The following is a 22,237-nucleotide window of genomic DNA, read 5'->3' as shown; positions in this document are numbered from 1 at the left end:
TCCGCGAAATAGTTTGTTCCTGTTCTCACTTACATTAGAGCAGCTATAAACAGTCGTTCCCTCACCAGCCTGTCTTTTTTCTCTCTCTTGAAGTGAATAAGACAAAAAAAAAAAAGAATGTAGCTTGTCATGATACCGAGAAACCGCAAAATGTTCAAACAAAGCGCTGACACTGGAGACTCCTTCCATAAATGTTAAATAAACATCTCCTTACCCTGGCGAAAACTTCACTATATCAACGATTACACACTATTTTTTAAATCAGTTTATTATTATATGCAGCATCCTCTGTACAATTCCTCATGAATGAGCTGTTGCTATAGAAACGATAACGTATTCGAACGGGTGCATTAATATAAACCTGTGATTTGCAGCTGCACTACTGAGGTGTGAGTCCATGTCCTGCCAGCTGGCTGCTTTAAAATGCCGAAGAGAAATTGCATTTTTTCCGCCATTGCTGTTTGATTTGCTTTTATACATGGCTACACACACACACACACACACACACCTCCCTCTGTCTCTATTTAACTTTGAGCACATAACATAGCGATCTTCTGCACTAATTAACGCAGCTGTTCCTCTGAATACACACACAACGTACACACTTCCTCTCTCACACACACACACACACACACACACACACACTTATGCATGTGAACAATCAGATTTAAGAGATGTTGGCATTCATGAAAAAGCACCGGAATATAATGAGACAAAAAAAAAATCTAATCATCTCACCAGTCCAACGTCCACAAAACATCTCGTCATGAATTTGACGCAACGACGAGACGGATTTCTTTTCTCCCGAGTGTGATTCGAACAGTCTGCTCTAATGACGTGTTTATTCTCCGAGGCTGTGCCAGGTTGCTCATTGTTTAATCTCACTGACATCCTTGTGGCCTTCAGGCTTTGTACACACACAAACACACACACACACACACACACACACACACTGAGAATTAGAATTTTAATACAACACTTCTGATCCAAATTGAATTTGAAAGTGCTAAACTCTCAAAGCAGCATCTCAGTTCTATTTTGTTTTAGTTTCCGTGACCAAATGTTTTGTCAATATTTACGCAGGGAAAGTTCCTCGTATTCAGAGCCGGGTTACGCACGCACTTAAGCTTATTTTCTGGGCTCCATGTTCAGATTATTAAAATCACCTGTGTGTAGTTCACGCCTCCGATGTTGCCAGATTTTTCTTGAGTAAAAACATCCGAGACGGAGTCTTACAACATTGTCTACACCACAAATGCTAGCCTTTAAACTGATAAAAACTGATTAGTTACACCAATATACTAATACATGAATAGTCCTAGTTGTAATTATCACATTAATCACTGATTTAATTGAACAAAATGGCTTCCACACATTATTCAGCAGCGAATGTATAGAATAGCACTTGATCCAGCACAGCCTGTTATTTTACATTTTTTTAAAAAAAATGTATATTGTGTTACGGCAGTTACTCGTGCACACGACTTAATGAAGTCACGAGATAATAAATCATTGAAATCATAAAAGGTGATTTTGTGACATTTTTAGTTCACTATTATGATTCATTGAATTAATAAATAGTGTCAGTGTAATTCGATGTAAAGAAAACATACTCATGGTGTGAAGGATAAGCGGACCAAGCACTCCTCTGCTACGCTAACAAAGAAACTTTAACTTCATCCCTCATTTTATCTATTTTAATCTCCTTTTCATGTCCTTTAAAGGAACGATATTATTAATGAATTAATAGTGTTATATTTATGTATTTAACGTTTCCTCAAATGACATTCCATAGTGTTTTTGCATGTATGCCCACAAAGTTTCAGACAAACTCCGCCCCCAATGTGCGTAATGCTCACATAACTTCTAAATAGTGTTTGTGTTTACGTTTAGTCTGATTTCTGAATACTGATTAGCGCAATTTCGGTATTAAATCCTCACTACACATGCGAAACTCAACTCTGAGCTTGAGCACTACAAGTTCATGCATGCTACACAAAAGTTATTTCCTGTACAACAATTCTATTCTAGTTGTGTTCTAATTTTCTGTAAATAAAAGTCTGAATATGAAAAACGGATATGTTTCAAAGCATTTATTCACATCTCTAAGCTAGCTAGCACATTGTTTGTTTTTCTTTTGAGGTGTTAGCGGTAATCACTCAAATATGTAATTATTGAAATATTTAATTATTATTCAATTATAAATCATCAAATTATTTATTACCATTTTGTTATTAGCAGTACTTTGAATATCGCCGAATTTTCATGTAAATATTGATTTTAATTAAAAACAATTTTTAAGCTAGCTGATGTTACACCTTTCACCTTTTTTTAAAGTATTTCTTTAAATTGAATCATTAATCATGTGAATTTTTTTCAAAATCCCAAATTGTTGGACCAAAAGCGGTGTTGCCATCAGGCCAAACGTCTAGGGGAACATTTAAATTAGGATAATAATTAATTATGACTGTTTTCTAAGTTAGCTTTAAAATCTACAAAATAAAATCTTTTTAAAATCTAAAAAATTTTTAAATTAAATAAATAAATAAATAAATAAATAAAAATATCCTGTGCTGATTTCAATGAATGTTCAGGTGAACATTGATTCATTTTTTTTTTTTTTTTTTTTTGCTTAAGCTAACTGATAACAGATTTGGTTGCTAGCTTGAAAGTGCTGAATCATTTTTTTAAAACAGTCATACGTTCGCTGGTACACAAAACGTATTTCCTGTCATCTTCTGTAAATAAAATTCTCAGTATGAAAGATGGACGTGTTTGAAAGCTTAGAATTTTTTTTTATCAGATTAGCCCAAAGTGTGAATCTCCTCGGCTGCGCAGTAAAACCCTGCTGAACCTAATTGCAGAACTTTAATGGCTGAGCTTGTCGAAGCTCCTTATTACCCTGCCCAAACAGCTCTATAATTACCTAAATATCTTCATTACCGTCCCCGAGGGGGGGCTCGACTCGACTCGGCATAGACAGAGACGTCCGCGGGCCTTCGGCTCGCTCGCTGTCACTAACGAGCGCTCCTTCTTAACAATGAAGCGAAGCTAATTAGTGCGAGTGGAGTTCGGTTCCTCTGGCACGTCGCTAAACTCTTCTCTAACAGCTCAGGATTAGCTCAGGAGGAGATGCACGTATCAGCGAGCTAGCTTTTGAGTACCGCACCTCTGACCTTGACCTTTTGACCTCTCTGATGGTGTTTTACTCTAATATTAATAACAGCAACTTTTATTTGTGTACTACATATTAAAATGTTGACATTTAAAGAACACTAGACAGCTTACGCTAGATAAAATGTTGATGTTTTTTTTTTTTTTAAATGTATATTACGTATAAATCATGTTCAGTTTTTTTTAAAATACAAAAAAATAACTTTAGCGTATTTGTGGTTAAAAGTCTGTAGATAAATGTATAAAATTTTGTGGTTGATTTATTTCAATAAACAATTTTTCCTAATATTTGCTAAAAATTTCCTGACAAAAATATGCATTTATTTGTTTATTCATTTTTGTTTGTTTGTTTGTTTGTTCAAATTCAGACTGCACTATGCCAAACTTAATCTGCAGTAGGAATTTTTTTTTTAATTCTTTTAATAAAGTATGTTAAAAGTTAAAAAGTATATTAAAAGTATGTTAAGTTGCTTGAAATTAGTGAAAATTACTTTTTTTAAGTGAAAAATTTTATTTTTTTATGAGATACTTCCATTTGTTCATTTATTTATTCATTCATTCATTTATTTATTTATTTGTAATGATTTTGTTTTAACCCTTTTACCATGCGTTCAGGTGAACACTGACTCTTTGTAAATGTAACACTTTAATCAATGTTAAGTGTTTAACCCTTTAAATAAGCAGAGAATTTAACAGAATTTAACTGAAATATTTAGATAGAAATATAATTAGATAAAAATAGAAATTTGTCAAATTCAGATGGATGTGATTATCACTGGTTTGTGGTCTTAATGGGGCTGTGGGCTGAATACGGGGCTTAAAGCAGCTTCATGAGACAGACAACACACACACACACACACACACACAGTGGAGGTGGTACATAATGCGCTTAAATGCAGTATCAGTGCGGAGATACAAGTGAAAAATCCCACTGGAGAAATTTTATTACTGAGAGGAACTGCAGTGTGTGTGTGTGTGTGTGTGTGTGTGTGTGTGTGTGTGTGTGTGTGAGAGAGAGAGAGAGAGTACAGGAGGCCCTCCTGTACGCTTCTTGTTCATCTTGTTCATGCACTGACTCTTTCTTTCTTTCTTTCCTCTCTTTTTCTCCATCCCTCTTACACACACACACACACACATCACAGTTGAAGTGCTGCTTATTCATCTGTGCATAAGAGGACAAAAGCCCAGTGCTCTGAAAAAAAAAAACAAACAAAAAACAAAATGCACCACAACTCACACATGGTTTAACAGTGTGTGTGTGTGTGTGTGTGTGTGTGTGGCACTGGAATTTTGCATGCACTGTTTGTGGAAACCATGACACCACAATGTGCAAGCCCTTAAACATCACAGTGTGTGTGTGTGTGTGTGTGTGTGTGTAATAGCACAAATTTGCATACATTTAAAAAGCAGCGACACAGTGTGTATGTATGTGTGTGTGTGCGCGTGTGTGTGTGTGTGTGTATGAAATAGAGAGAGAGAGAGAGAGAGAGAGGAGGCACTTCATGGCATAGCAATTTGCATGTAGTTGAAAAGCAGCACTAAACTGTACTCTGTTTGTGTGTGTGTGTGTGTGTATGCATGTGTGTGTGTGTGTGTATGTATGTGTGTGTGTGTGTGTGTGTTCCTCTTTGAAGAACCTCCTCAATATTCATCTTTTTCTTTTTAACCCAACCTCCTCTCTAATGGTCCCTGTATGTGCCTGTCTGTGTGTGTGTGTGTGTGTGTGTGTGTGTGTGTCCGTCCTGTGATCAAGCCCACACTCACACACAGTGCATTGAAGGTTCACACACTTTGATGTGTTTTCCAAAAAGCCTTTTCAATGCAGCTGCAACAATCAGAATGTAATGTTATACATGATGGTGTGTGTGTGTGTGTGTGTGTGTGTGTGAGAGAGAGAGAGACAGTTTGAAATAAATCAGATAAAACAAGTCTGCCTCTTTCTGACCCATTAGAGAGTATTTTCACACTTTCAAAATGATGTGTAAATCTTTCTAATTACATATGTAAAGAATAAAACAGTGTGTGTGTTGTGCGGTTACAGGAAAATAATCAACGATGGTGTGGTGTGATGAAGCGGAGGTACTGTTACCACCCTGAACTTGAATATTTTCAAACCTGTGAATGAGCTGTTACTATAGAAACGATCACGTATTAAAGCGAGTGCGTTCATATAAACCTGCGCTACTGCCAGAGCTGCTGTTACAGGAAATTCATCAACACCTTCTGACCAATCAGAATCCAGAATTCAGCAGCGCTGTGTTCTAAAAATGGAGATGTAAGCAGTTAATTTCTAACAGGTTGTTTGTAGTGCACTATGTAGGGTCTATAACACAATTATACCCTATGTAGTGAGCATATGTAGTGAATAGGAAGCCATTTTGGATTCAGCCTTCGCCATGTGTATTTTCGTTTAAGATCAGTGTTTAGAATTGACCAATTAAATGTTGCCTTATTTATTTGTTTGTTTGTTTGTTTGTTTGCTTAGTTATTGGGGAGGGGGTTTTATTTTGCTTTCTAAAAAGGTATTAATTCTTTTTATACAATATATATGAAAATAAAGTGCATGTTTCAACAGGCGTAGATCTATCTTAACAAAAAAAAAAAAGAAAGAATTGTGAATTTTCGTCTTTGAATCCATAAATATCATTAGATATTCATTCTGACAGTCCAAAGCGACAAATATTATTATATATTGTAAAAAATGATTACAATATATTTTTAAATGTAGGCACAGCAGAAGAAAAATCATCCCGTAGGCTATAAAAATAATTTAAACTATCAGCGTATATTTATAATCACATTGTAGCTCAGTGGATCAGTATCAAATCAAATGAAATGAAATCAAATCATGTGATCCCGAAAGATTTCCACCCTGTAATATGTAATAATATCCCTCCCTCTCTCTCTCTCTCTCTCTCTCTCTGTCTCTCCCTCTCTCTCTCTCTCTCTCTCTCTCTATCTCTGTAGGTGATTATCTATCAGAGTGGTCAGGTCTTCAGCCTCGCTAACCGTATGAACAATCGTGTGGGTTTTGTGGCCACGATGCCCAGCACCAGCGCCTCCATCTTCATCAACAACACACAGCTGGCGGACACGGGGACATACCAGTGCCTCGTGAACAACCTGCCCGACCGCGGGGGGCGAAACATCGGCGTCATCGGCCTCACCGTGCTCGGTACGCAATTCCCAAGTACATAAGACAACTTTCAGGCTCCAAAAAAGTTCAAGAGAAATCCGTTTGATTGGCGTAAAAAGTGTCATTTGTGTCATCATCCTCTATGTCATTTGTGTCATCATCCTTAACTGGAATGACATGACAAAGTTCATTTTTTTTTTATTTACTGGACTGCTGTAGTGCAAAGAACAATGTTAAACTCTAACCTGAGTATGTTTATGCACAAATAAGCATTGAAGACTTATATAACAAAACCGCAATTTCAGTGTCATTTGTGTTATCACTCGGTAACTGGAATGACAGGGAAAAAATTCTGCCATTATACACCAATTTTTCAAGCTATTTAAAACCACTGTAGTGAACAACAACGAACAATGTGAAAGACTACAGTGAGCGCATTTATACACAAATAAGCATGGAAATGATGTAGAGATAAATAACAAAACCACAACTTCAGTATCTTCAGTGTCATCTGTGTCATCGTTCATGGAAAGTGGCATAAAAAAAAAATCTACAATTTTAGTCCAAAAAGTTGTAATGCAAAGAACAATGTCAGGGGTAAACACTAACGTGAGCATGTTTATACACAAATACAGACAGAGTTTTATAGATATACATAACAGACCTGCAACTTTGGTGTCATTTGTGCCACCATACTTGGCAGCTGGAATGACAGAACAAAAAAATAAAATAAAATAAAAAATCGACAATTTTAATCCAATTTCTCAAAGTTCTTAAAAGTTGTAGTGCAAGGAACAATGTGACACACTAACATGAGCAATCTGATACTCAAACAGGGACTCAAAAGTTCCACAGATAAATAACAAACCTGCAACTTCAGCGTCATTTGTGTCATTTGTGTCATTTGTGTCATCATATTCGGTAATGACAGAAAAATAAATTGCGCAATTGTAATTCAATTTTTAATGTGCGCACTTGCGTTATTTCCTGTTGAAAACACTTATTGCGTCTCCGTCACTTCCTTCCTGGCTACGCCACTTAATGGATTGCAAAGTAATTTATTTCTTGGTAGACAAAAAGTCTTGAGGAATGAAAAACTATTATTATTATTATTATTATTATTATTATGACCAAAAATCAACCTACAGTTTCTCAAGTTTATTTTTGAACCTGCTGTCATGCAAAGAAAAATGCGAAACACTAAATTGACCACTTTTACACACTCAAGTGTCCTTCAGTTTGGTGTCATTGGTGTCACCGTGCTCAGCGACAGCAATGTTTTAAACAATTTCCTGCATTTCTAAATAAATAAATAAATAGAATGAGTTTAAGTACACTTCAGCGTAATCAGCATCACTCAAACCCTGTGTGCGAGTCGCTCTCGGGAAATAACGCACAAAATGGAGGTCATGTGTCTGCAGAAAACAAGGATTACTTCATAACATCAAAAAAAAAAAAAGAGAGATTAAACAACGCATTCGGATGAGAGGATAAAAGAACAGCGCTAGGTTGTGATTGTCTCCTGACGCAAGTTCATGACTGAGAAACACGTAAGCAAACACTCCATGTTGTGCTGCAACAGGAAAATAATCAGCGATTGAGTGGTGTGATGAAAGTAATGAGTTACTGTTACCACCCCAGGGTGATTAGTTTCCTATTAAAGCACCTCCTCAAGTGTACTACTGTAAAAGAGGGGGATAAGTGGTAACATACTGCCATCTACTGGCAATCTTAATAACTCTCTCTCTCTCTCTCTCTCTCTCTATCCCTCTCATACTGTCTTTCTCTCTTTCTGTCTCTGTATCTCTCTCTCATACTCTGTCTTTCTCCATTTCTCTTTCTGTCTCTGTATCTCTCTCTCAAACCCTTTCTCTCTATCCCTTTCATACACTGTCTTTTTCTCTTTCTGTCTTTCTGTCTCACTCTCTCTCTTTCTCTCTCTCTCTCTCTACCTCTCTGCCTGTCTCTGTTGAACTTTGTCTCTCTTTCTATTTCTGTATCTCTCTGTCTCCCCATCTGTCTCCCTTTGTCTTTCTTTTTTTCTGTCCCTCTGTCCCTCTCTCTTTCTCTCTCTCTCTTCCTTTGTCTTTCTTTATCTCTCGATGTCTTGCTGTTTCTCTTGCTCTCTCTCTCTCTGTCTCTCTTTCTGTTTTTCTTGCTCTCTCTCTCTCTTCCTTTGTCTTTCTTTCTGTCTCTGTTTCTCTCTCAATCTCTCTCTCTCTCTCTCTCTCTCTGTCTCTGTCTAAGGGGAGATGAAAAGATAAAAATACCTGTTGCCTAGTAATGTTAAGTGGAGTAGAGCTGGTTTTAAATTTTTAGGATAAGAGTTATATAAGGAAAAAAGTGGGAGGGGTTAATGGAGAAGGTGTGTATCCGGTTGTCTAACTGGAAATGGTTGCTTCCTCAGCTATCCTTGATAGGGCCTTGACAGCTGACAATCTTATTGCTTCAGCGTAGTGGTATAAAATGGCCATACTGGATCCTCCTACTGGTGTCTTTAAGGACATTCTGAAGCATCTGGTTGATTTTTCGGTCAGGACAGCACTGGCTCAGCTGTATTCGCCAGTCCATGAAGACGGCCAAGGATTAATAGACAGAGGATGCAGGATTGCTGCTTTTAAGCTACAGCCTGCTCAGAGGCTCCTGTATGGAGAAGACATCAGCTGGACTGACGTGGCCTGTGGCCTTTTGAGGAGAGGTGGACAGCTGGGACTTGATTTTCATCTGTATCTAATGGATCTGAATGGAGTGGATTTAACGCCATTGGACTAATGCCCTTTTACAAGACAGTCCTTAAAGTGTGGAGGCATTTACCGTTTTCTCGTGAACAAGGACTTGAAAGTGGATCTCTGGTCAAGGAGGAACCTTTACTCAATAGTCCTGTGTTCCCTGTGAAAAGCTTGGACCTTGAGTCTGTGCAGGTTTGCTATGGTAGAGGCAGGATTTATAAAAGTTTCCCATCTCTGGGAGGATGGATCGGTGACTCCCGAGGAAATTACAGCTAAGCTTGATGTTACCTCAGTACAGGCAACAGAAAGACTGCTGTTGTTCCTCTTTTGGCTGTTCCTGTTAGGGGTCACCACAGCAGATCTTTGGTCCACGTATTTGATTTGGCACAGTTTTTACGCCAGATGCCCTTCCTGACACAACCCTCCCCAATTTTATCCAGGCTTGGGACCAGCAATGAGAGTGTACTGTTGCACGCAACCCCAGTGGCTGGGGACGGTTCCCTGTCCAGGAATCGAACCCGGGCCACGGCGGTGAGAGCACCGAGGACTAACCACTAGTCCTCCAGTGACACAGGTCAACAGAAAGACTAAGGACTAAGATTTTAGCTGTTTTACCATCAACTTTTCTGCAGAAAGAGCTATCAGAACAAAACTGTAATAGCAAGACAGTCAACTTTCCAAGACTGGAGGTGAGAGCAGCAGTGCCTAAATGGGAAGAGGATGAAGGATGATTGCTGAAATTTTTTTTGAGATGCTGGAACATGTATAAAAGTTAGAAACCTTCAGCCATTGGAGGATGTTCCTGAGTCTAAGTGGCAAGACCCAGCAGGGTTAGACCCATCCCCGAAAGGTAGCTGGAGGACCCTGTATAAATTCCCCACTGATAAGAGATCTGGCCATGTTCAGTGGTGGATAATACATGGGATAATAGTTACAAACAGATACAGGACACACCTGGATCCAGTGGTAAAAGATACTTGTCCCTTCTTTCCTGCTTCAGAAACTATTTTTCAATTGTTTTTAGAATGTGATAGGTTGCAATCAATGTTTCACTTGTCTGTCTCTGTCTAACTTTGTCTGTCTGTCTGTCTGTCTTTCTATTTTCTGTCTTTCTCTCTCTCTCTCTCTCTCTCTCTCTCTCTCTCTAGTCCCTCCATCTTTGCCCGTGTGTCGTATTCAGGGTTCTCTCGATGTCGGCAGTGATGTCACACTGCTCTGTGGTTCTGAAGAGGGAATTCCGACACCAACGTACTCATGGGAGAAACTGGACTCGATTCCCAAACTCCCTCTCGGTGCCATGCTAGGTACTGTGTGTGTGTGTGTGTGTGTGTGTGTTTGTGTGATACAGATATTAAATAAAAAGTGAAGTCATAAATGTAAAAAAAATTATATATATATATATATATATATATATATATATATATATATATATATATATATATATATATATATATACACATTATATAATTTTTTTTACATTGCAGTGATTTTGTGGTAATTATTTTTCTTTGAAGCTTATTTCATTGGGATGGTGGGATTTTCATGACTAATGCTGTAGCACCATCTAGTGGCCAGAGTTAGAATCACAGTTAAACTCAGCTCATCATTTTCTCACCTTCATGACCTTTCTATTCTTTCTTCTTCTTTTCTGTTACACATCTCACATTGTTTAAAATAAAAATCTTCATTTCTTGTTACTTTTTTTTTTTACTACTAATTATTATAAATATATAAATAATGACAGCTCTTAGTAAATAATGCAAAGACCTTTGTTACAATTATTATTATTATTATTATTATTTTAAAGGTTGGCATTTGCGAACTCATGTGAATGCATGAATGTTTGCTGTTTCAAACTTCTGTTACCTAGTTTACAAAAAAAAGACAATATCTCCTACTTCCACATTAAATTCATTCTTACATCATTTTTTTAATCATTTCCTTTTCATGTTTTCATGTTTCCTTATGCTATTAAAATTCAAATAAGCTCAGTACTTTTCTGTGATTCAATTCATTTTAATTTTAAATTAATGCCTATTAGATCCATTTCAGTCCTGCTTAATCCAATTTTCCCTTATTTATTTATTTATTTATTTATTTATTTATTTATTTATTTATTTATTTATTTATTTTGGCAGAAATAAATTATATCTTGTGCTGAGCCACTACATAATCTACTCACATTTCTCATAAATTTTGGCTTTTTTGTGTTTAAGGAAAAAAAAGCACCAATAATTTTATATACTGTATGTATGACTATGTTTTTGTTTGTTTGTGTGTTTGTTTGTTTGTTTTTATTGCGTCTGTTTAAGTCTTTGGTCAAACATATTTTTTGTAAATAAACACAATATAAAAAACACTGACAAGACAAAACAAAAAAACCCCTTATTGCAAACAAACAAACAAACAAAATTTTGTATGACTTCAAAATTTTTTTGTTTAGGTTTTGTTTTACCTGTTTTGTTTTGCTTTTATTTTCTTTTAACTTGCATGTTTAAATCAGCATTTAGAGTTTGACTTTCTTTGTGTTAATTTTCTTTAGAAAATATAGCTCTGCTACAGCGGTTATGGTTCCTTCTCTTCAGTGTAATTGTGTGTGTGTGTGTGTGTGTGTTTGATGATGTCATCCTCAGATCAGATGCAGGGCACGGTGAGTCTGAAGAACATCAGCGTGGGGACATCTGGTGTGTATCAGTGCACCGCCTCCAACGCCATCGGCACCAGCACGTGTCAGCTCAACCTGCAGGTGGTGACACGTGAGTCACGTCTCGTCTGTTTAGCACTTAAACACCACGTCTGAATTTTTTAATTTCACCAAAACGATATAACATCCTGATTATTAATTAACAGCAGAGATGGCACGATATCACTTTTTCATTATCCGATAACAATACTGAAACTGACATCGATATCCATCTGATACTGTTTTCCTTTCAAACCTGTTACGCTTTAAAATTATTTTAAAAAAATCTTCAGAATCACTTCACTTAAAAACAAAATCTGAAAAAGTGGATAGCTAAAAAACACATCACGAAAAAATGGCTGCTTTTTTTTAATTCAGTGAAATTGGCAAATTTAATAAGTATAATAATGTATAAAGTATATATGATATAAATATCATAAAAATAAAAAAAAAAATACAAGTATCTTCCTTTTTATGTAAAAATTATATATTTTAAATCCAATCCCAATCTTTCGCATTTGTTCCAGGATTGAATTCATTCTTTTTTTCCTCTGATATCCGATCTACTTTTTTCTGATCCTGGGTATCAAACGTGTGTGAAATTCTACAGCATAATAAATAAAAACACAAAAGAATTTTTTTCTTTTATCGCTAACTATTATTTTTTTGTCGCTAATAACTGAAATTAGGAATTTCAGCTTTAAAAGCTTTAAAATGAAGTTTTAAAAGGAATATAACCTACTGATAAATTAGTGATCACTGGAGGTTATACGTTATTGGCGATGTAGCGGTGATGTAACACACAGCTTATTATTCAGTTTTTATAACATAGCTTTGTAATGAAACTTGTTCAAGTATAGCGTACGAAATAATTACGCAATACTAACATGAAAACTCCAGGACAAGGGGCATAGTATATGATTTCACTATCGTTTTCTCGTTAATATTACGTAATTACATCATAAATATTACGCTGTACTTCTTCCACACGTTAATCTTCGTGTCTCCGTGATGTGCAGCTCAGCCCCAGAGCGTCGGTCTCATCGCTGGAACCATCGTCTCTGGCGTCCTTGCGGTGGTGATTTTCGCCCTGCTGGTGATTGTTACGCTTTTCTACTGGAGGAACAAAAACCGCTACGAAGACGACGACATCCCCAACGAAATCAGGTGAGAGCCGACGACTGGTTCTTCTTCTTCTTAATGTTTTCTGTACAATTTTTTAAATACAATTTAACTCCATTGTTTGTTTGTTTGTTTGATTGTGATTGCGTGTCCAGTTTGCACAACGCTAAACTGGTAGCTATAACCTTCCCTCAACTGTTAGCTACTTATTAGCCTTGAGTTCATTCATTACACTCGATTCGAACAAATTTATTTTGAAATCATTCACAGGAGTGTTTACGCAAGAAATGCGTAAATGTGTTCATGAAAATCTGGTTAGTTCATAGAGAGAAATTAGGACAAAAGTAATGGCGCCCTATGAAAGTAGGAAGAGTTAGTGTGTGTCTATGGTAGCTGACACACTGCAGTGGTGAAGCTGCATTGCTGGACGATTTAGCGCATGTCGTGCTTAGGAGGTGCTCTTTCAACATTTAGTCGCATTTTTGTTGTTTTCAGCTCTTTTTCTGAGGTTTTGTGGGCGTGGCTAGATGTAAATCAGCTGTGCTGTAAACATGCTTGGTAACTAACCACTCAACATACACATGTGAGTACGAAGAAATTTAACGAATTCTGGTACATATTTTCCATTCGGTTTAGCCACAAAAACATTTACGCACATTTAAAATTATTTAAAAATGAGGCCCAATTTTTTTTAAATGCAAAGGGTTTTTGTTCCATCAGGATTTACCTGAACAATGAAACCCCTCATATTAAAGCTGACACTAATGCTGCCTTGTATTTTGAATTCGCTTTGTGAACACAGCTTCGTTGTTTCCACTGCAGCATTCGATTTTAATCCTTTTTTAATTTGAGCTATAGCAAGTCTCACTGCGCGCTGACTTCTCCTTCATTCAGTACTGTTGATAGACAGAGCAATAAAATGTAGATAGATTTAAAAAATTTATCTGTTTTTTTTTCTTTTTATGAGAATCGGAGGCGAGTTGAAGAAAAAAAGAATTACACATACCCACTTATTGATTTGTTGATGCATGAAGCAACTTAAACCAATTTCATTTATTGTAAATAAATCACAGAAGTGACATTTTTACAAAACAAAATTTCAGAGAGGACGATCTTCCGCCAAAGAGGTCATCATCGGTGAAGGCGTTCCAGGCGGATGCCTCGTCCTCGGAGAACGACACACTCACCTCCACCAACACCTACAACAGCCGCTACTGGCACAACGCCAAAGCCAGCTATGACGCCAACTCCTACACTCGCTACGACGGGCAAAGCTTCACAACTGGGGGCGGGACTGGTGCTGGAGGGGGTGGGGCCTACGCAAATGGTGGGCACACTCTCCCAGCTCCCAAAACTCTGGTGGTCACCGCCAATTCTGCGCCCATTGTGACGCGCAGCAACGGTACACTGAGTCAGCGAGCTCCACCAGCCACGCCCCCACCTACTTCTGGCTCCGCCCACACACACGCGCCGAGCCGCACACACTCGTACGCCGTTAGCCAGGCGGCGCTGGAGCGCATGGGTGCCGTGCCCGTCATGGTTCCCGCTCAGAGCCGGGCGGGTTCTCTCGTCTAACGCCAACACGAGATGGACAAACTGAATTTTTACGAATCTTTATACAAATGATGCCATCTCTTTTTTTTCCACTAATGAACTACTGATTTTACTGCGTGAGGTTTTTTTTCTACATTAGCGAATTTGCAATAACAATAATAATAATAATAATAATAATAATAATAATAATAATAATAATAATAATAATGGCCATCTGGGAATCAGGAGGACGGCGTACGTGGTTTTGGGAACGTTTTGGAGAACATTTGGAATGTTTCCTTAATTAAGCGATCTGCAACATGCATGTGCATCTCGACTGCACAATAATGTCAATTTTCAGCCGCCATTTTTAGAACATTTAAGCTTAGCAACACTATGTTTTGCTGTTGACTCGGGCCATCTTTTCAGATCGAAGCAATAGTTAGAAAATTTTACCGTAAAACACCTAAAATGATCTAATTTATTAGCAATATAAACACAGTGGAGTTCCAAAAATCCATATGTACAGCTGGGAGTGTAAATAAGAGATGGGAAAAAATGGGACGTAAATGAAATAAACGTTTGATTTTAGTTGCTTTTGATTTACAAACAGTTTGAATACATTTATTTTGCAATTGTTTATTTTTTCAGTCATTTCTTCCGTTTTTTTTGTTTGTTTCTTCCTTTTTAGGGTTTTTTTGGACAATAAGTTGTGACAAAATACAAAAAGCATCCAGCCAAATTTTGTCTAGTTAAAAGATTTATAATAATTAGCATTAGTTTAAGTGTAAAGATTACAAGGTTGATGTTAGCATTGGATGCATGGCTAGCATTCGTATATTTCACAACATCATAAATTCGTAAATTTAACGAAACTCAACCGTTTCACTCTCACTTGTTAAAATATGCCTGAATTTGCAAGTTGGAAATGATAGCTTCATTGTGTAAGTGGCATTGTTGTAACCAGGGAGCTTTATTTCAAATAATGTTTTTTGACTACCCTTAAAACTGTAACCCAGACACACAGATCGGCGTAGTATACGTCCTTTTTTACAAACTTTAGCTACTTAAAATTGTAGCATAGATTTTCACGAAGTCGAGTTTAAAATCATAAGATGAATTTAGTGAGTCCAAGTGAAGCCAAAAATCACAAAAAATTACTTAAGTTGGATTTAAGGCCACGTCCAAGACCTGACAACCTTCACGCATTTTACGTACGAACTCCGCAAATATAAAGTAACGTAACCTTTTTCTAATAAAAATCATAAAAATGAATAAAAATAGCAAATAAATCAATTACCATATTAATCTGGAATGATTGACAGCTGCGTAAGGGTTTTGAACTGTCAATATTAACTAAGCCCCAGAAGCCCCGCCCTCTTCTCATTCACCTCACATGCTTTCAGTAGGATTTGCGAGGCGTTCTCGCTTTCTGTCACGGCAAATGGAGAATGTTTTGAGCTTGTTAATATGAAAGAAAATCTAGCAGTGTGTGTTCCACTTAGCTAACATTATACAGGTATATAGCTAATGTCAGTTAAATATAATTAATTCTGCGAAAATATTTAGCCCGAAAAAAAAAAGGTTCCAACTGAAAGAGCTAGCATTTACATTTGAACTAAAACAGACAAGCAGCAGCTTTACAGTTACTGTGGTTACCGTAAAACACCGTATATAGACACACTGTTTCTACCTTACACAGCTGATTTGTAGAAGGATGATATCGCAAACTACGAATGTCAACTACTATGATTTTTTTCCTCTTCGTGTAAGTGACGTATGACTGCAAAAAATGTTACGTTAGGGCACCATGCAGTTTATCGATAAAGCTATAGACACATAGCTTTTATTTGTCAGATCATTAATTTGACGCTAATAAAATTACTGGATTTTTTTCCATTCCATGATGTTCCGAGAATTCATGGTGTAGCATAGCTATCATAAAAACACTGAAAAACAGGCATGCTAGAATAATGATAAGCGAAAAAAATAAGGAAATTGTTGTGAATTGGTTAGAAGTTACAACCTTAGCATCTTAACTCTGTTTATATTATTTTCAAGAGAATAGGACAATTTTTCAACAAAAAATAAATAAATAAAAAGACAATTTATAATGTATTGGTCACTTCTTATAGTCCAAAAAATATGGTAATATGATTTAAAAAAAAAAAAAATGATTCATTTTTAAAATAAGAAATTCAGCAATTTTCTTGTTGGATTTTTTGTTTTTATTTAAAATTTTTGATTTTATATATATATTTTTTGTATTATTCTACTGTTTTGAACCCATACAGAAGATTAAGGGTTAAGTTGAAGAAAAATATGAACACTAAAATGACAGTTTAAGATGCCTCCTCAGTAACCACATCTATAAAAAAAAAAATAATAAAAATCTGTCTTTGCACTGCAGTATTATTTTCCTCACTTTCTTGATCCGTCTTAATCCTTTTTTAATTTGAGTCTTATTGAGTGCCGAGTCTCTAATTCAACACTACTGATAAGCCTAGCCATAGCCTACCTCTAAAATAACTTGAAATAAAATAGCGTATGCTTAGATCGTTTTAATAATCACTTTTTTTCTTTGTGACATGACAGAATCTGAAAATATGAGAAAGCATCAATAACAATGAACTAATGAGAGTGTAAATCAAATCAAAACCCAGTGCAGTGTTAGGTGCTACATTGAGGCGTATGAGACTGTACACTGATTCTACTGTAAGAAATTTTTAAAAAGTTAATCTTTATTGATGATTTTTTTGATTGATTGTTTATTGTTTGGTTGCTTTCTTTGTTTTCTTTTTTTTTTACTGTAAATATTGTAAGTACTTGTAGTATGGAATAGAAATTAAAACACTTTTGCCTAATACATGTACTCAAGTGTGTGTGTGTGTGTGTGTGTGTGTGTGATTCTGGTCTTGTGAACATGTACAAGTGAAAGTCTGAGAAACAAACCAGAACAAAGCAATGTTTTTAACTTTATTTTTATTATTTCTATTATTTACTTAAATTATTTTTATTTTTACATATTAAATTATTTGTTATTCCTAATAATAATAACAATAATAATAATAATTTTAAAAGTTTTTTTATTTTACACATTTTATACAAATAATAATTTAAGTATTAGTATATCCTGTACATAATTTTTTTTTTTATAATATACATAATTTTTTTTTTATATTTTATAGTTTTACATTTTATAAAGATTTTTTTATACAAAAATATTACGAAGTATAAAATAGAATTATATAAATATATTTGAATATTTGACTGCTTATATAAAATGATTTTAAAAGAATATTATTTATTTATTTTTACATTTTATATAGTTTTCTAGATATTAAAAAAGATTTCCTCGTTCAGGGTCTAATTTGATTCTCGATTCTCGTCTGTTTCACTCGTGCAGGTTTCCTGAAAGGCTCCACAGAGTCAGGTTTCTGAATTAAATACGATGTTCAGGGAACAAAATGTACAATCCAATTTAAGGGTCATGGTTCAACATGCTTTTAGCACTAACTGCCGTAATTTGATGCTAAATTGATCTTTAAAAGGTCTCTTACTGACTCGCTTACTTCTGAAATCGCTATACAGCTGGAGTGCTCAGGTTCACGGTGTGTAGCGTGTCTGTAGATTAAATGAAAATCTCTTTCCCATGTCATCGTACTGCTGTTCTAAAACCATTAAATCAATCATTTTGTTAAGAGATAGTAAGGACAAGACACTAATATTAGCATAAAATATTAGCTATGTCGAGACTAGTCCGCGAAGAGTTGCCAAAAACATTTTAATCAATTTTCTGGAAGTGATAAACTATAAACTTACAAGGTCAGTATCTCAAAAACTATTTTTTTGTATTTTTTATCGCATATTGGTATCCATAACAGTGAGACATTTTGATTTCAGGAGCACTTTAAGAACAATAATATATTAGCTAGCTAACTAGCATCAAACAAGCTAGTCAACATGCTAACAATATGACCTATCTGTTTTTGGTCACTAATTAATATAACAATGTACTTACACATTACTAATTATTATAATAATACTGTAACCAACCGTATGTCAGGATGCATTTATTCCACTTATCAAACCACAACATAAAACAAGCAAAGCAAACAGAAGGCAGGCAGACGCCCACTCTCCAGGAAATAAACGGGATACTCACCAAAATCCGTCTGCCCCCCTCCCCTTCCCGACTGGCACCAACCAGAGTGGGTGGAAATGACAAAATAGCACTCATTCAGTCCCACTGTGCATCAGATTAGCATCCTGCAGTGAAACTCTGGTGATTGTGAGAGGAACAACGAGAGAAAGCAGGAAACACTTCCACGATTCCATGCTTAGCTGCTGGACGTGTAGCAGTGATGCACAGACCCTTTATAATTAACCCCTCATGACCTTATTAAAGCATCCTTTAAAGCCCCTCCCACCTTCCAGATTTCTGCATAATCTAAATATAAATATTGCAGGAAGTATTTTTTGTTGTATTCACAAGAGAAATTGAACCAGATACTGAAAATAATTGAGTATTGTTACACATTTAACAAAAAAAGCAAAAGAACATTAAATGCAGAGCACCAGTATTTATAGTATTTAGCCATAGGACTTATGAATTATGTCCTGTTGCTATGGTGATAGGGGAGCCACATGAATACTATGCAGGACCAATCACTGCTCACTGTCCTCAACACCCAATCACTGATCACCATTGTTCCCAACAACCAATCGCTGATCAACACTGTTCCTAACAACCAATCGCTGATCACGACTGTTCCCAACAACCAATCACTGATAACCACTGTTCTCAACAACCAATCACTAATCTCCACAGTTCCCAACAACCACTGATCACCACTATTCCCAACAACCACTGATCACCACTGTTCCCAACAACCAATCACTGATAACCACTGTTCTCAACAACCAATCACTGATCTCCACAGTTCTCAACAACCAATCACTGATCACCACAACCAATCACTGATCACCATTGTTCCCAACAACCAATCTCTGATCACCACTGTTCTCAACAACCAATCACTGATCACCACTGTTCCCAACAGTCAATCACTGATAACCACTGTTCTCAACAAGCAACCACTGATCTCCACTGTTCTCAACAACCAATCACTGATCGCCACTGTTCTCAACAACCAATCACTGATCACCACTGTTCCCAACAACCACTGATCACCACTGTTCTCAACAACCAATCACTGTTCATCATTTTACTGAACAGCCAATCACTGATCACCACTGTTACCAACGGCCAATCACTGATCATCATTGTTCTGAACAACCAAACACTGATCACCATTGTTCTCAATGACCAATCACTGTTCACCACTGTTCCCAACAACCGATCACTGATCACCACTGTTCCTGACGACTAATCACTGATCACTACTGTTCCCAACAACCAATCACTGATCACCACTGTTACCAACGGCCAATCACTGATCAACACTGTTCTCAATGGAAAATCACTGATTACCACTGTTCCCAACAACCACTGACCACCACTGTTGCTAACAACCAATCACTGATCACTACTGTTCCCAAGGGCCATGCACTGATCACCACTGTTCTCAATGACCAATCGCTGATCACCTCTGTTCCCAACAACCAATCACTGATCACCACTCTTCTCAACAAGTTACTAATGACCAATCACTGATCAACACTGTTCCCAATAACCTCTGATCATCATTGTTCTGAACAACCAAACACTGATCACCACTGTTCTCAATGACCAATCACTGATCACCACTAATCACCACTGTTCCCAACAACCAATCACTCCTCATCATTGTTCCCATGAAGATTCTGTTTGTTCTTTTGGCTTGCTAGGATTTTCTTGTTAGTGATGTTTGCTCTGTAAATGAATAATTGTGGGCAGGAGTATTAGCGAAGTTTTAGCCGTTTAGCCCTCTGTATCATGTTTAATAACAACTTTACCTCTCCAGTCCGCTCTTCTGGGACGTTATTAAAACGGGCTAAAATAATACCTAATCACATTTTTTGCTGAGATATGTAACATCCCCAATTGCAAGCAGATGTGGACGGTTCTGGTGACAGTGTATCAGAACAACACTTGCATAAGGATGAGGACCGAACATGGCGTGTGCACGAGGCGGTTAGCATTCCCCGGAGAGGTGCTGCTAATTAGTGCCACAGCGTGACTGTCTTGAAGCGTGCGACCCATCTGGGATGCTAATCAACTCAGGTTAGAAGCCTGAAAGTTCCTCATATAAACAGACACACACACACACACACACACACACACACACACAGACACACAGGTTGTGCATTTAACCGTCAGGTTCATGTTCACTGATTAGCAGCTAATTTAAATGTTATAGTAATATGAATGTCATATTTGCTTGAATATTGAAAATTCTGATACAAAACAAATACAGGTTTGGAAGTTAGTATGTCTTTTGTACTAAACTTCTATACTAAACTTGGAAAACTACATATTTATTTATTTATTTATTTATTTATTTATTTGTAAAGCACCAGTAAACTTTTTTTTTAGTCATTTTTGGGGTGTGGGTCAGCATTTACTTTTAATTTTAGAATTTTCAAAGTGAAGATTTTTTTAATTATTGAATTCTTGATCTGTAAACTGTAACTTCGAACATTAAATTTAAACAATACTTTAAACAATACTATGTTATAAATATGTTATAATACTAAAGTAGTAACACTACAAACCTGTTAAAATACTGAGAAATCCTTTAAAGAAAAAAAAATAATAATTCACGACAGAATGTATCACTAACTATAAGAAGTTATTTTTATAAGTTAACGGTTTACAAATCTTTCCTAAAAAATTTCCCTATTTTCTGCACTATTGTAGCCTAAGGCACATCACATTTTTTTTAAAGTGTAGAAATTATGTTAAAAAAAACGTTAAAAACATCTCAGCGCTTATGAAAATAAATCATATTGATAGAAAGTGAACGGCAGCGATCCTCCTTGCGCCAAACATAAAGTTTCATGTTAAAGACGTATATGTTAAGGATGCGTTCTTTTTCCGCTGAATTCCATTCCTGGGAACTTCAGGCCGCTCCCCTCTCGACCTTGCGCTCGAGGCATGTTAGCATTCGACTAGCGTACAGGGTGCTAGCTGGAGTTTATTAGCTGTGACAGTGCGGGACAATGGGACACATCATTAAGGGCCAGTGTGTAAAGTCAGACACAACGGCTACACAGGCCACAGGGCACGTAATGGCCATTTGGAAGCAGAAAGTGACTATTCCGCTCCAGCCACGGCCGTATGCCTGCCACCGCTACACTCCATCACACTAATCAGTGCACCAGATATGCCACTAGGGCTGTTCTGGACCGTTAAGCGGTGATAAATTCAGTCGCAGTCGCTCGCTAGCTATGCTTACTAGGCGGTTCGACATACAGTACTGGAAGGCAGCAAATAATAAGGAACGAAAGACGAGGTTTTTTGCTAGTGGCAGGTTTCATATTTTGGGCGCGCAAATTGGATTTTTCTGAAAATATGAATGTTACGCAATGACATTATCTGTATCTGTATACAGGAATGGGTGTGGGCTACGCTGTAAAGGGTTGGTGTTTGTGTGTGTATGTTTTTTTTTTTTAATTTATTTATTTAATCTTGTTTTTAATTCAAGAGCAAATTTGGAGGCTTTGTTTTTAATTTTAACAGTTTAATATTTGTATTATTATTTCTTTAAATTAATACAATAATTTAATAATTTTTTTAGTTCTGTAAATTGTCATTTTTTCACAGATAATGATTGTTTTTTTTTTTTTTCCAAATAATTGAATTAACAATATTTCAAATACTGCAGCAATATTCAACTGGTTCTAAGGATTGGCTAA

The 22,237-nt window shown here is 36.4% G+C and overlaps 1 protein-coding gene across 2 annotated transcripts in view; it reads left to right on the top strand.

The window, feature by feature from the left end:
* Nucleotides 1–16,936, top strand: part of igsf11 (immunoglobulin superfamily member 11) — an 80,197-nt gene extending 63,261 nt beyond the window's left edge. For both annotated transcript variants that reach the window (XM_026943329.3, XM_053239797.1), the window contains exons 3-7: nucleotides 6,142–6,349; nucleotides 10,188–10,343; nucleotides 11,673–11,795; nucleotides 12,742–12,889; nucleotides 13,948–16,936. In XM_026943329.3, coding sequence (XP_026799130.2) covers nucleotides 6,142–6,349; nucleotides 10,188–10,343; nucleotides 11,673–11,795; nucleotides 12,742–12,889; nucleotides 13,948–14,419 — 1,107 coding nt within the window. In that variant the 3' untranslated portion in view covers nucleotides 14,420–16,936. The remainder of the gene's footprint in view (nucleotides 1–6,141; nucleotides 6,350–10,187; nucleotides 10,344–11,672; nucleotides 11,796–12,741; nucleotides 12,890–13,947) is intronic.
* The last annotated feature ends 5,301 nt before the right edge of the window (nucleotides 16,937–22,237 follow it).

Source organism: Pangasianodon hypophthalmus, chromosome 14, assembly GCF_027358585.1.
Source record: "Pangasianodon hypophthalmus isolate fPanHyp1 chromosome 14, fPanHyp1.pri, whole genome shotgun sequence".
In the NCBI taxonomy this organism is placed as follows: Eukaryota; Metazoa; Chordata; class Actinopteri; order Siluriformes; family Pangasiidae; genus Pangasianodon; species Pangasianodon hypophthalmus.
This window is presented reverse-complemented; position numbering and strand designations above follow the sequence as displayed.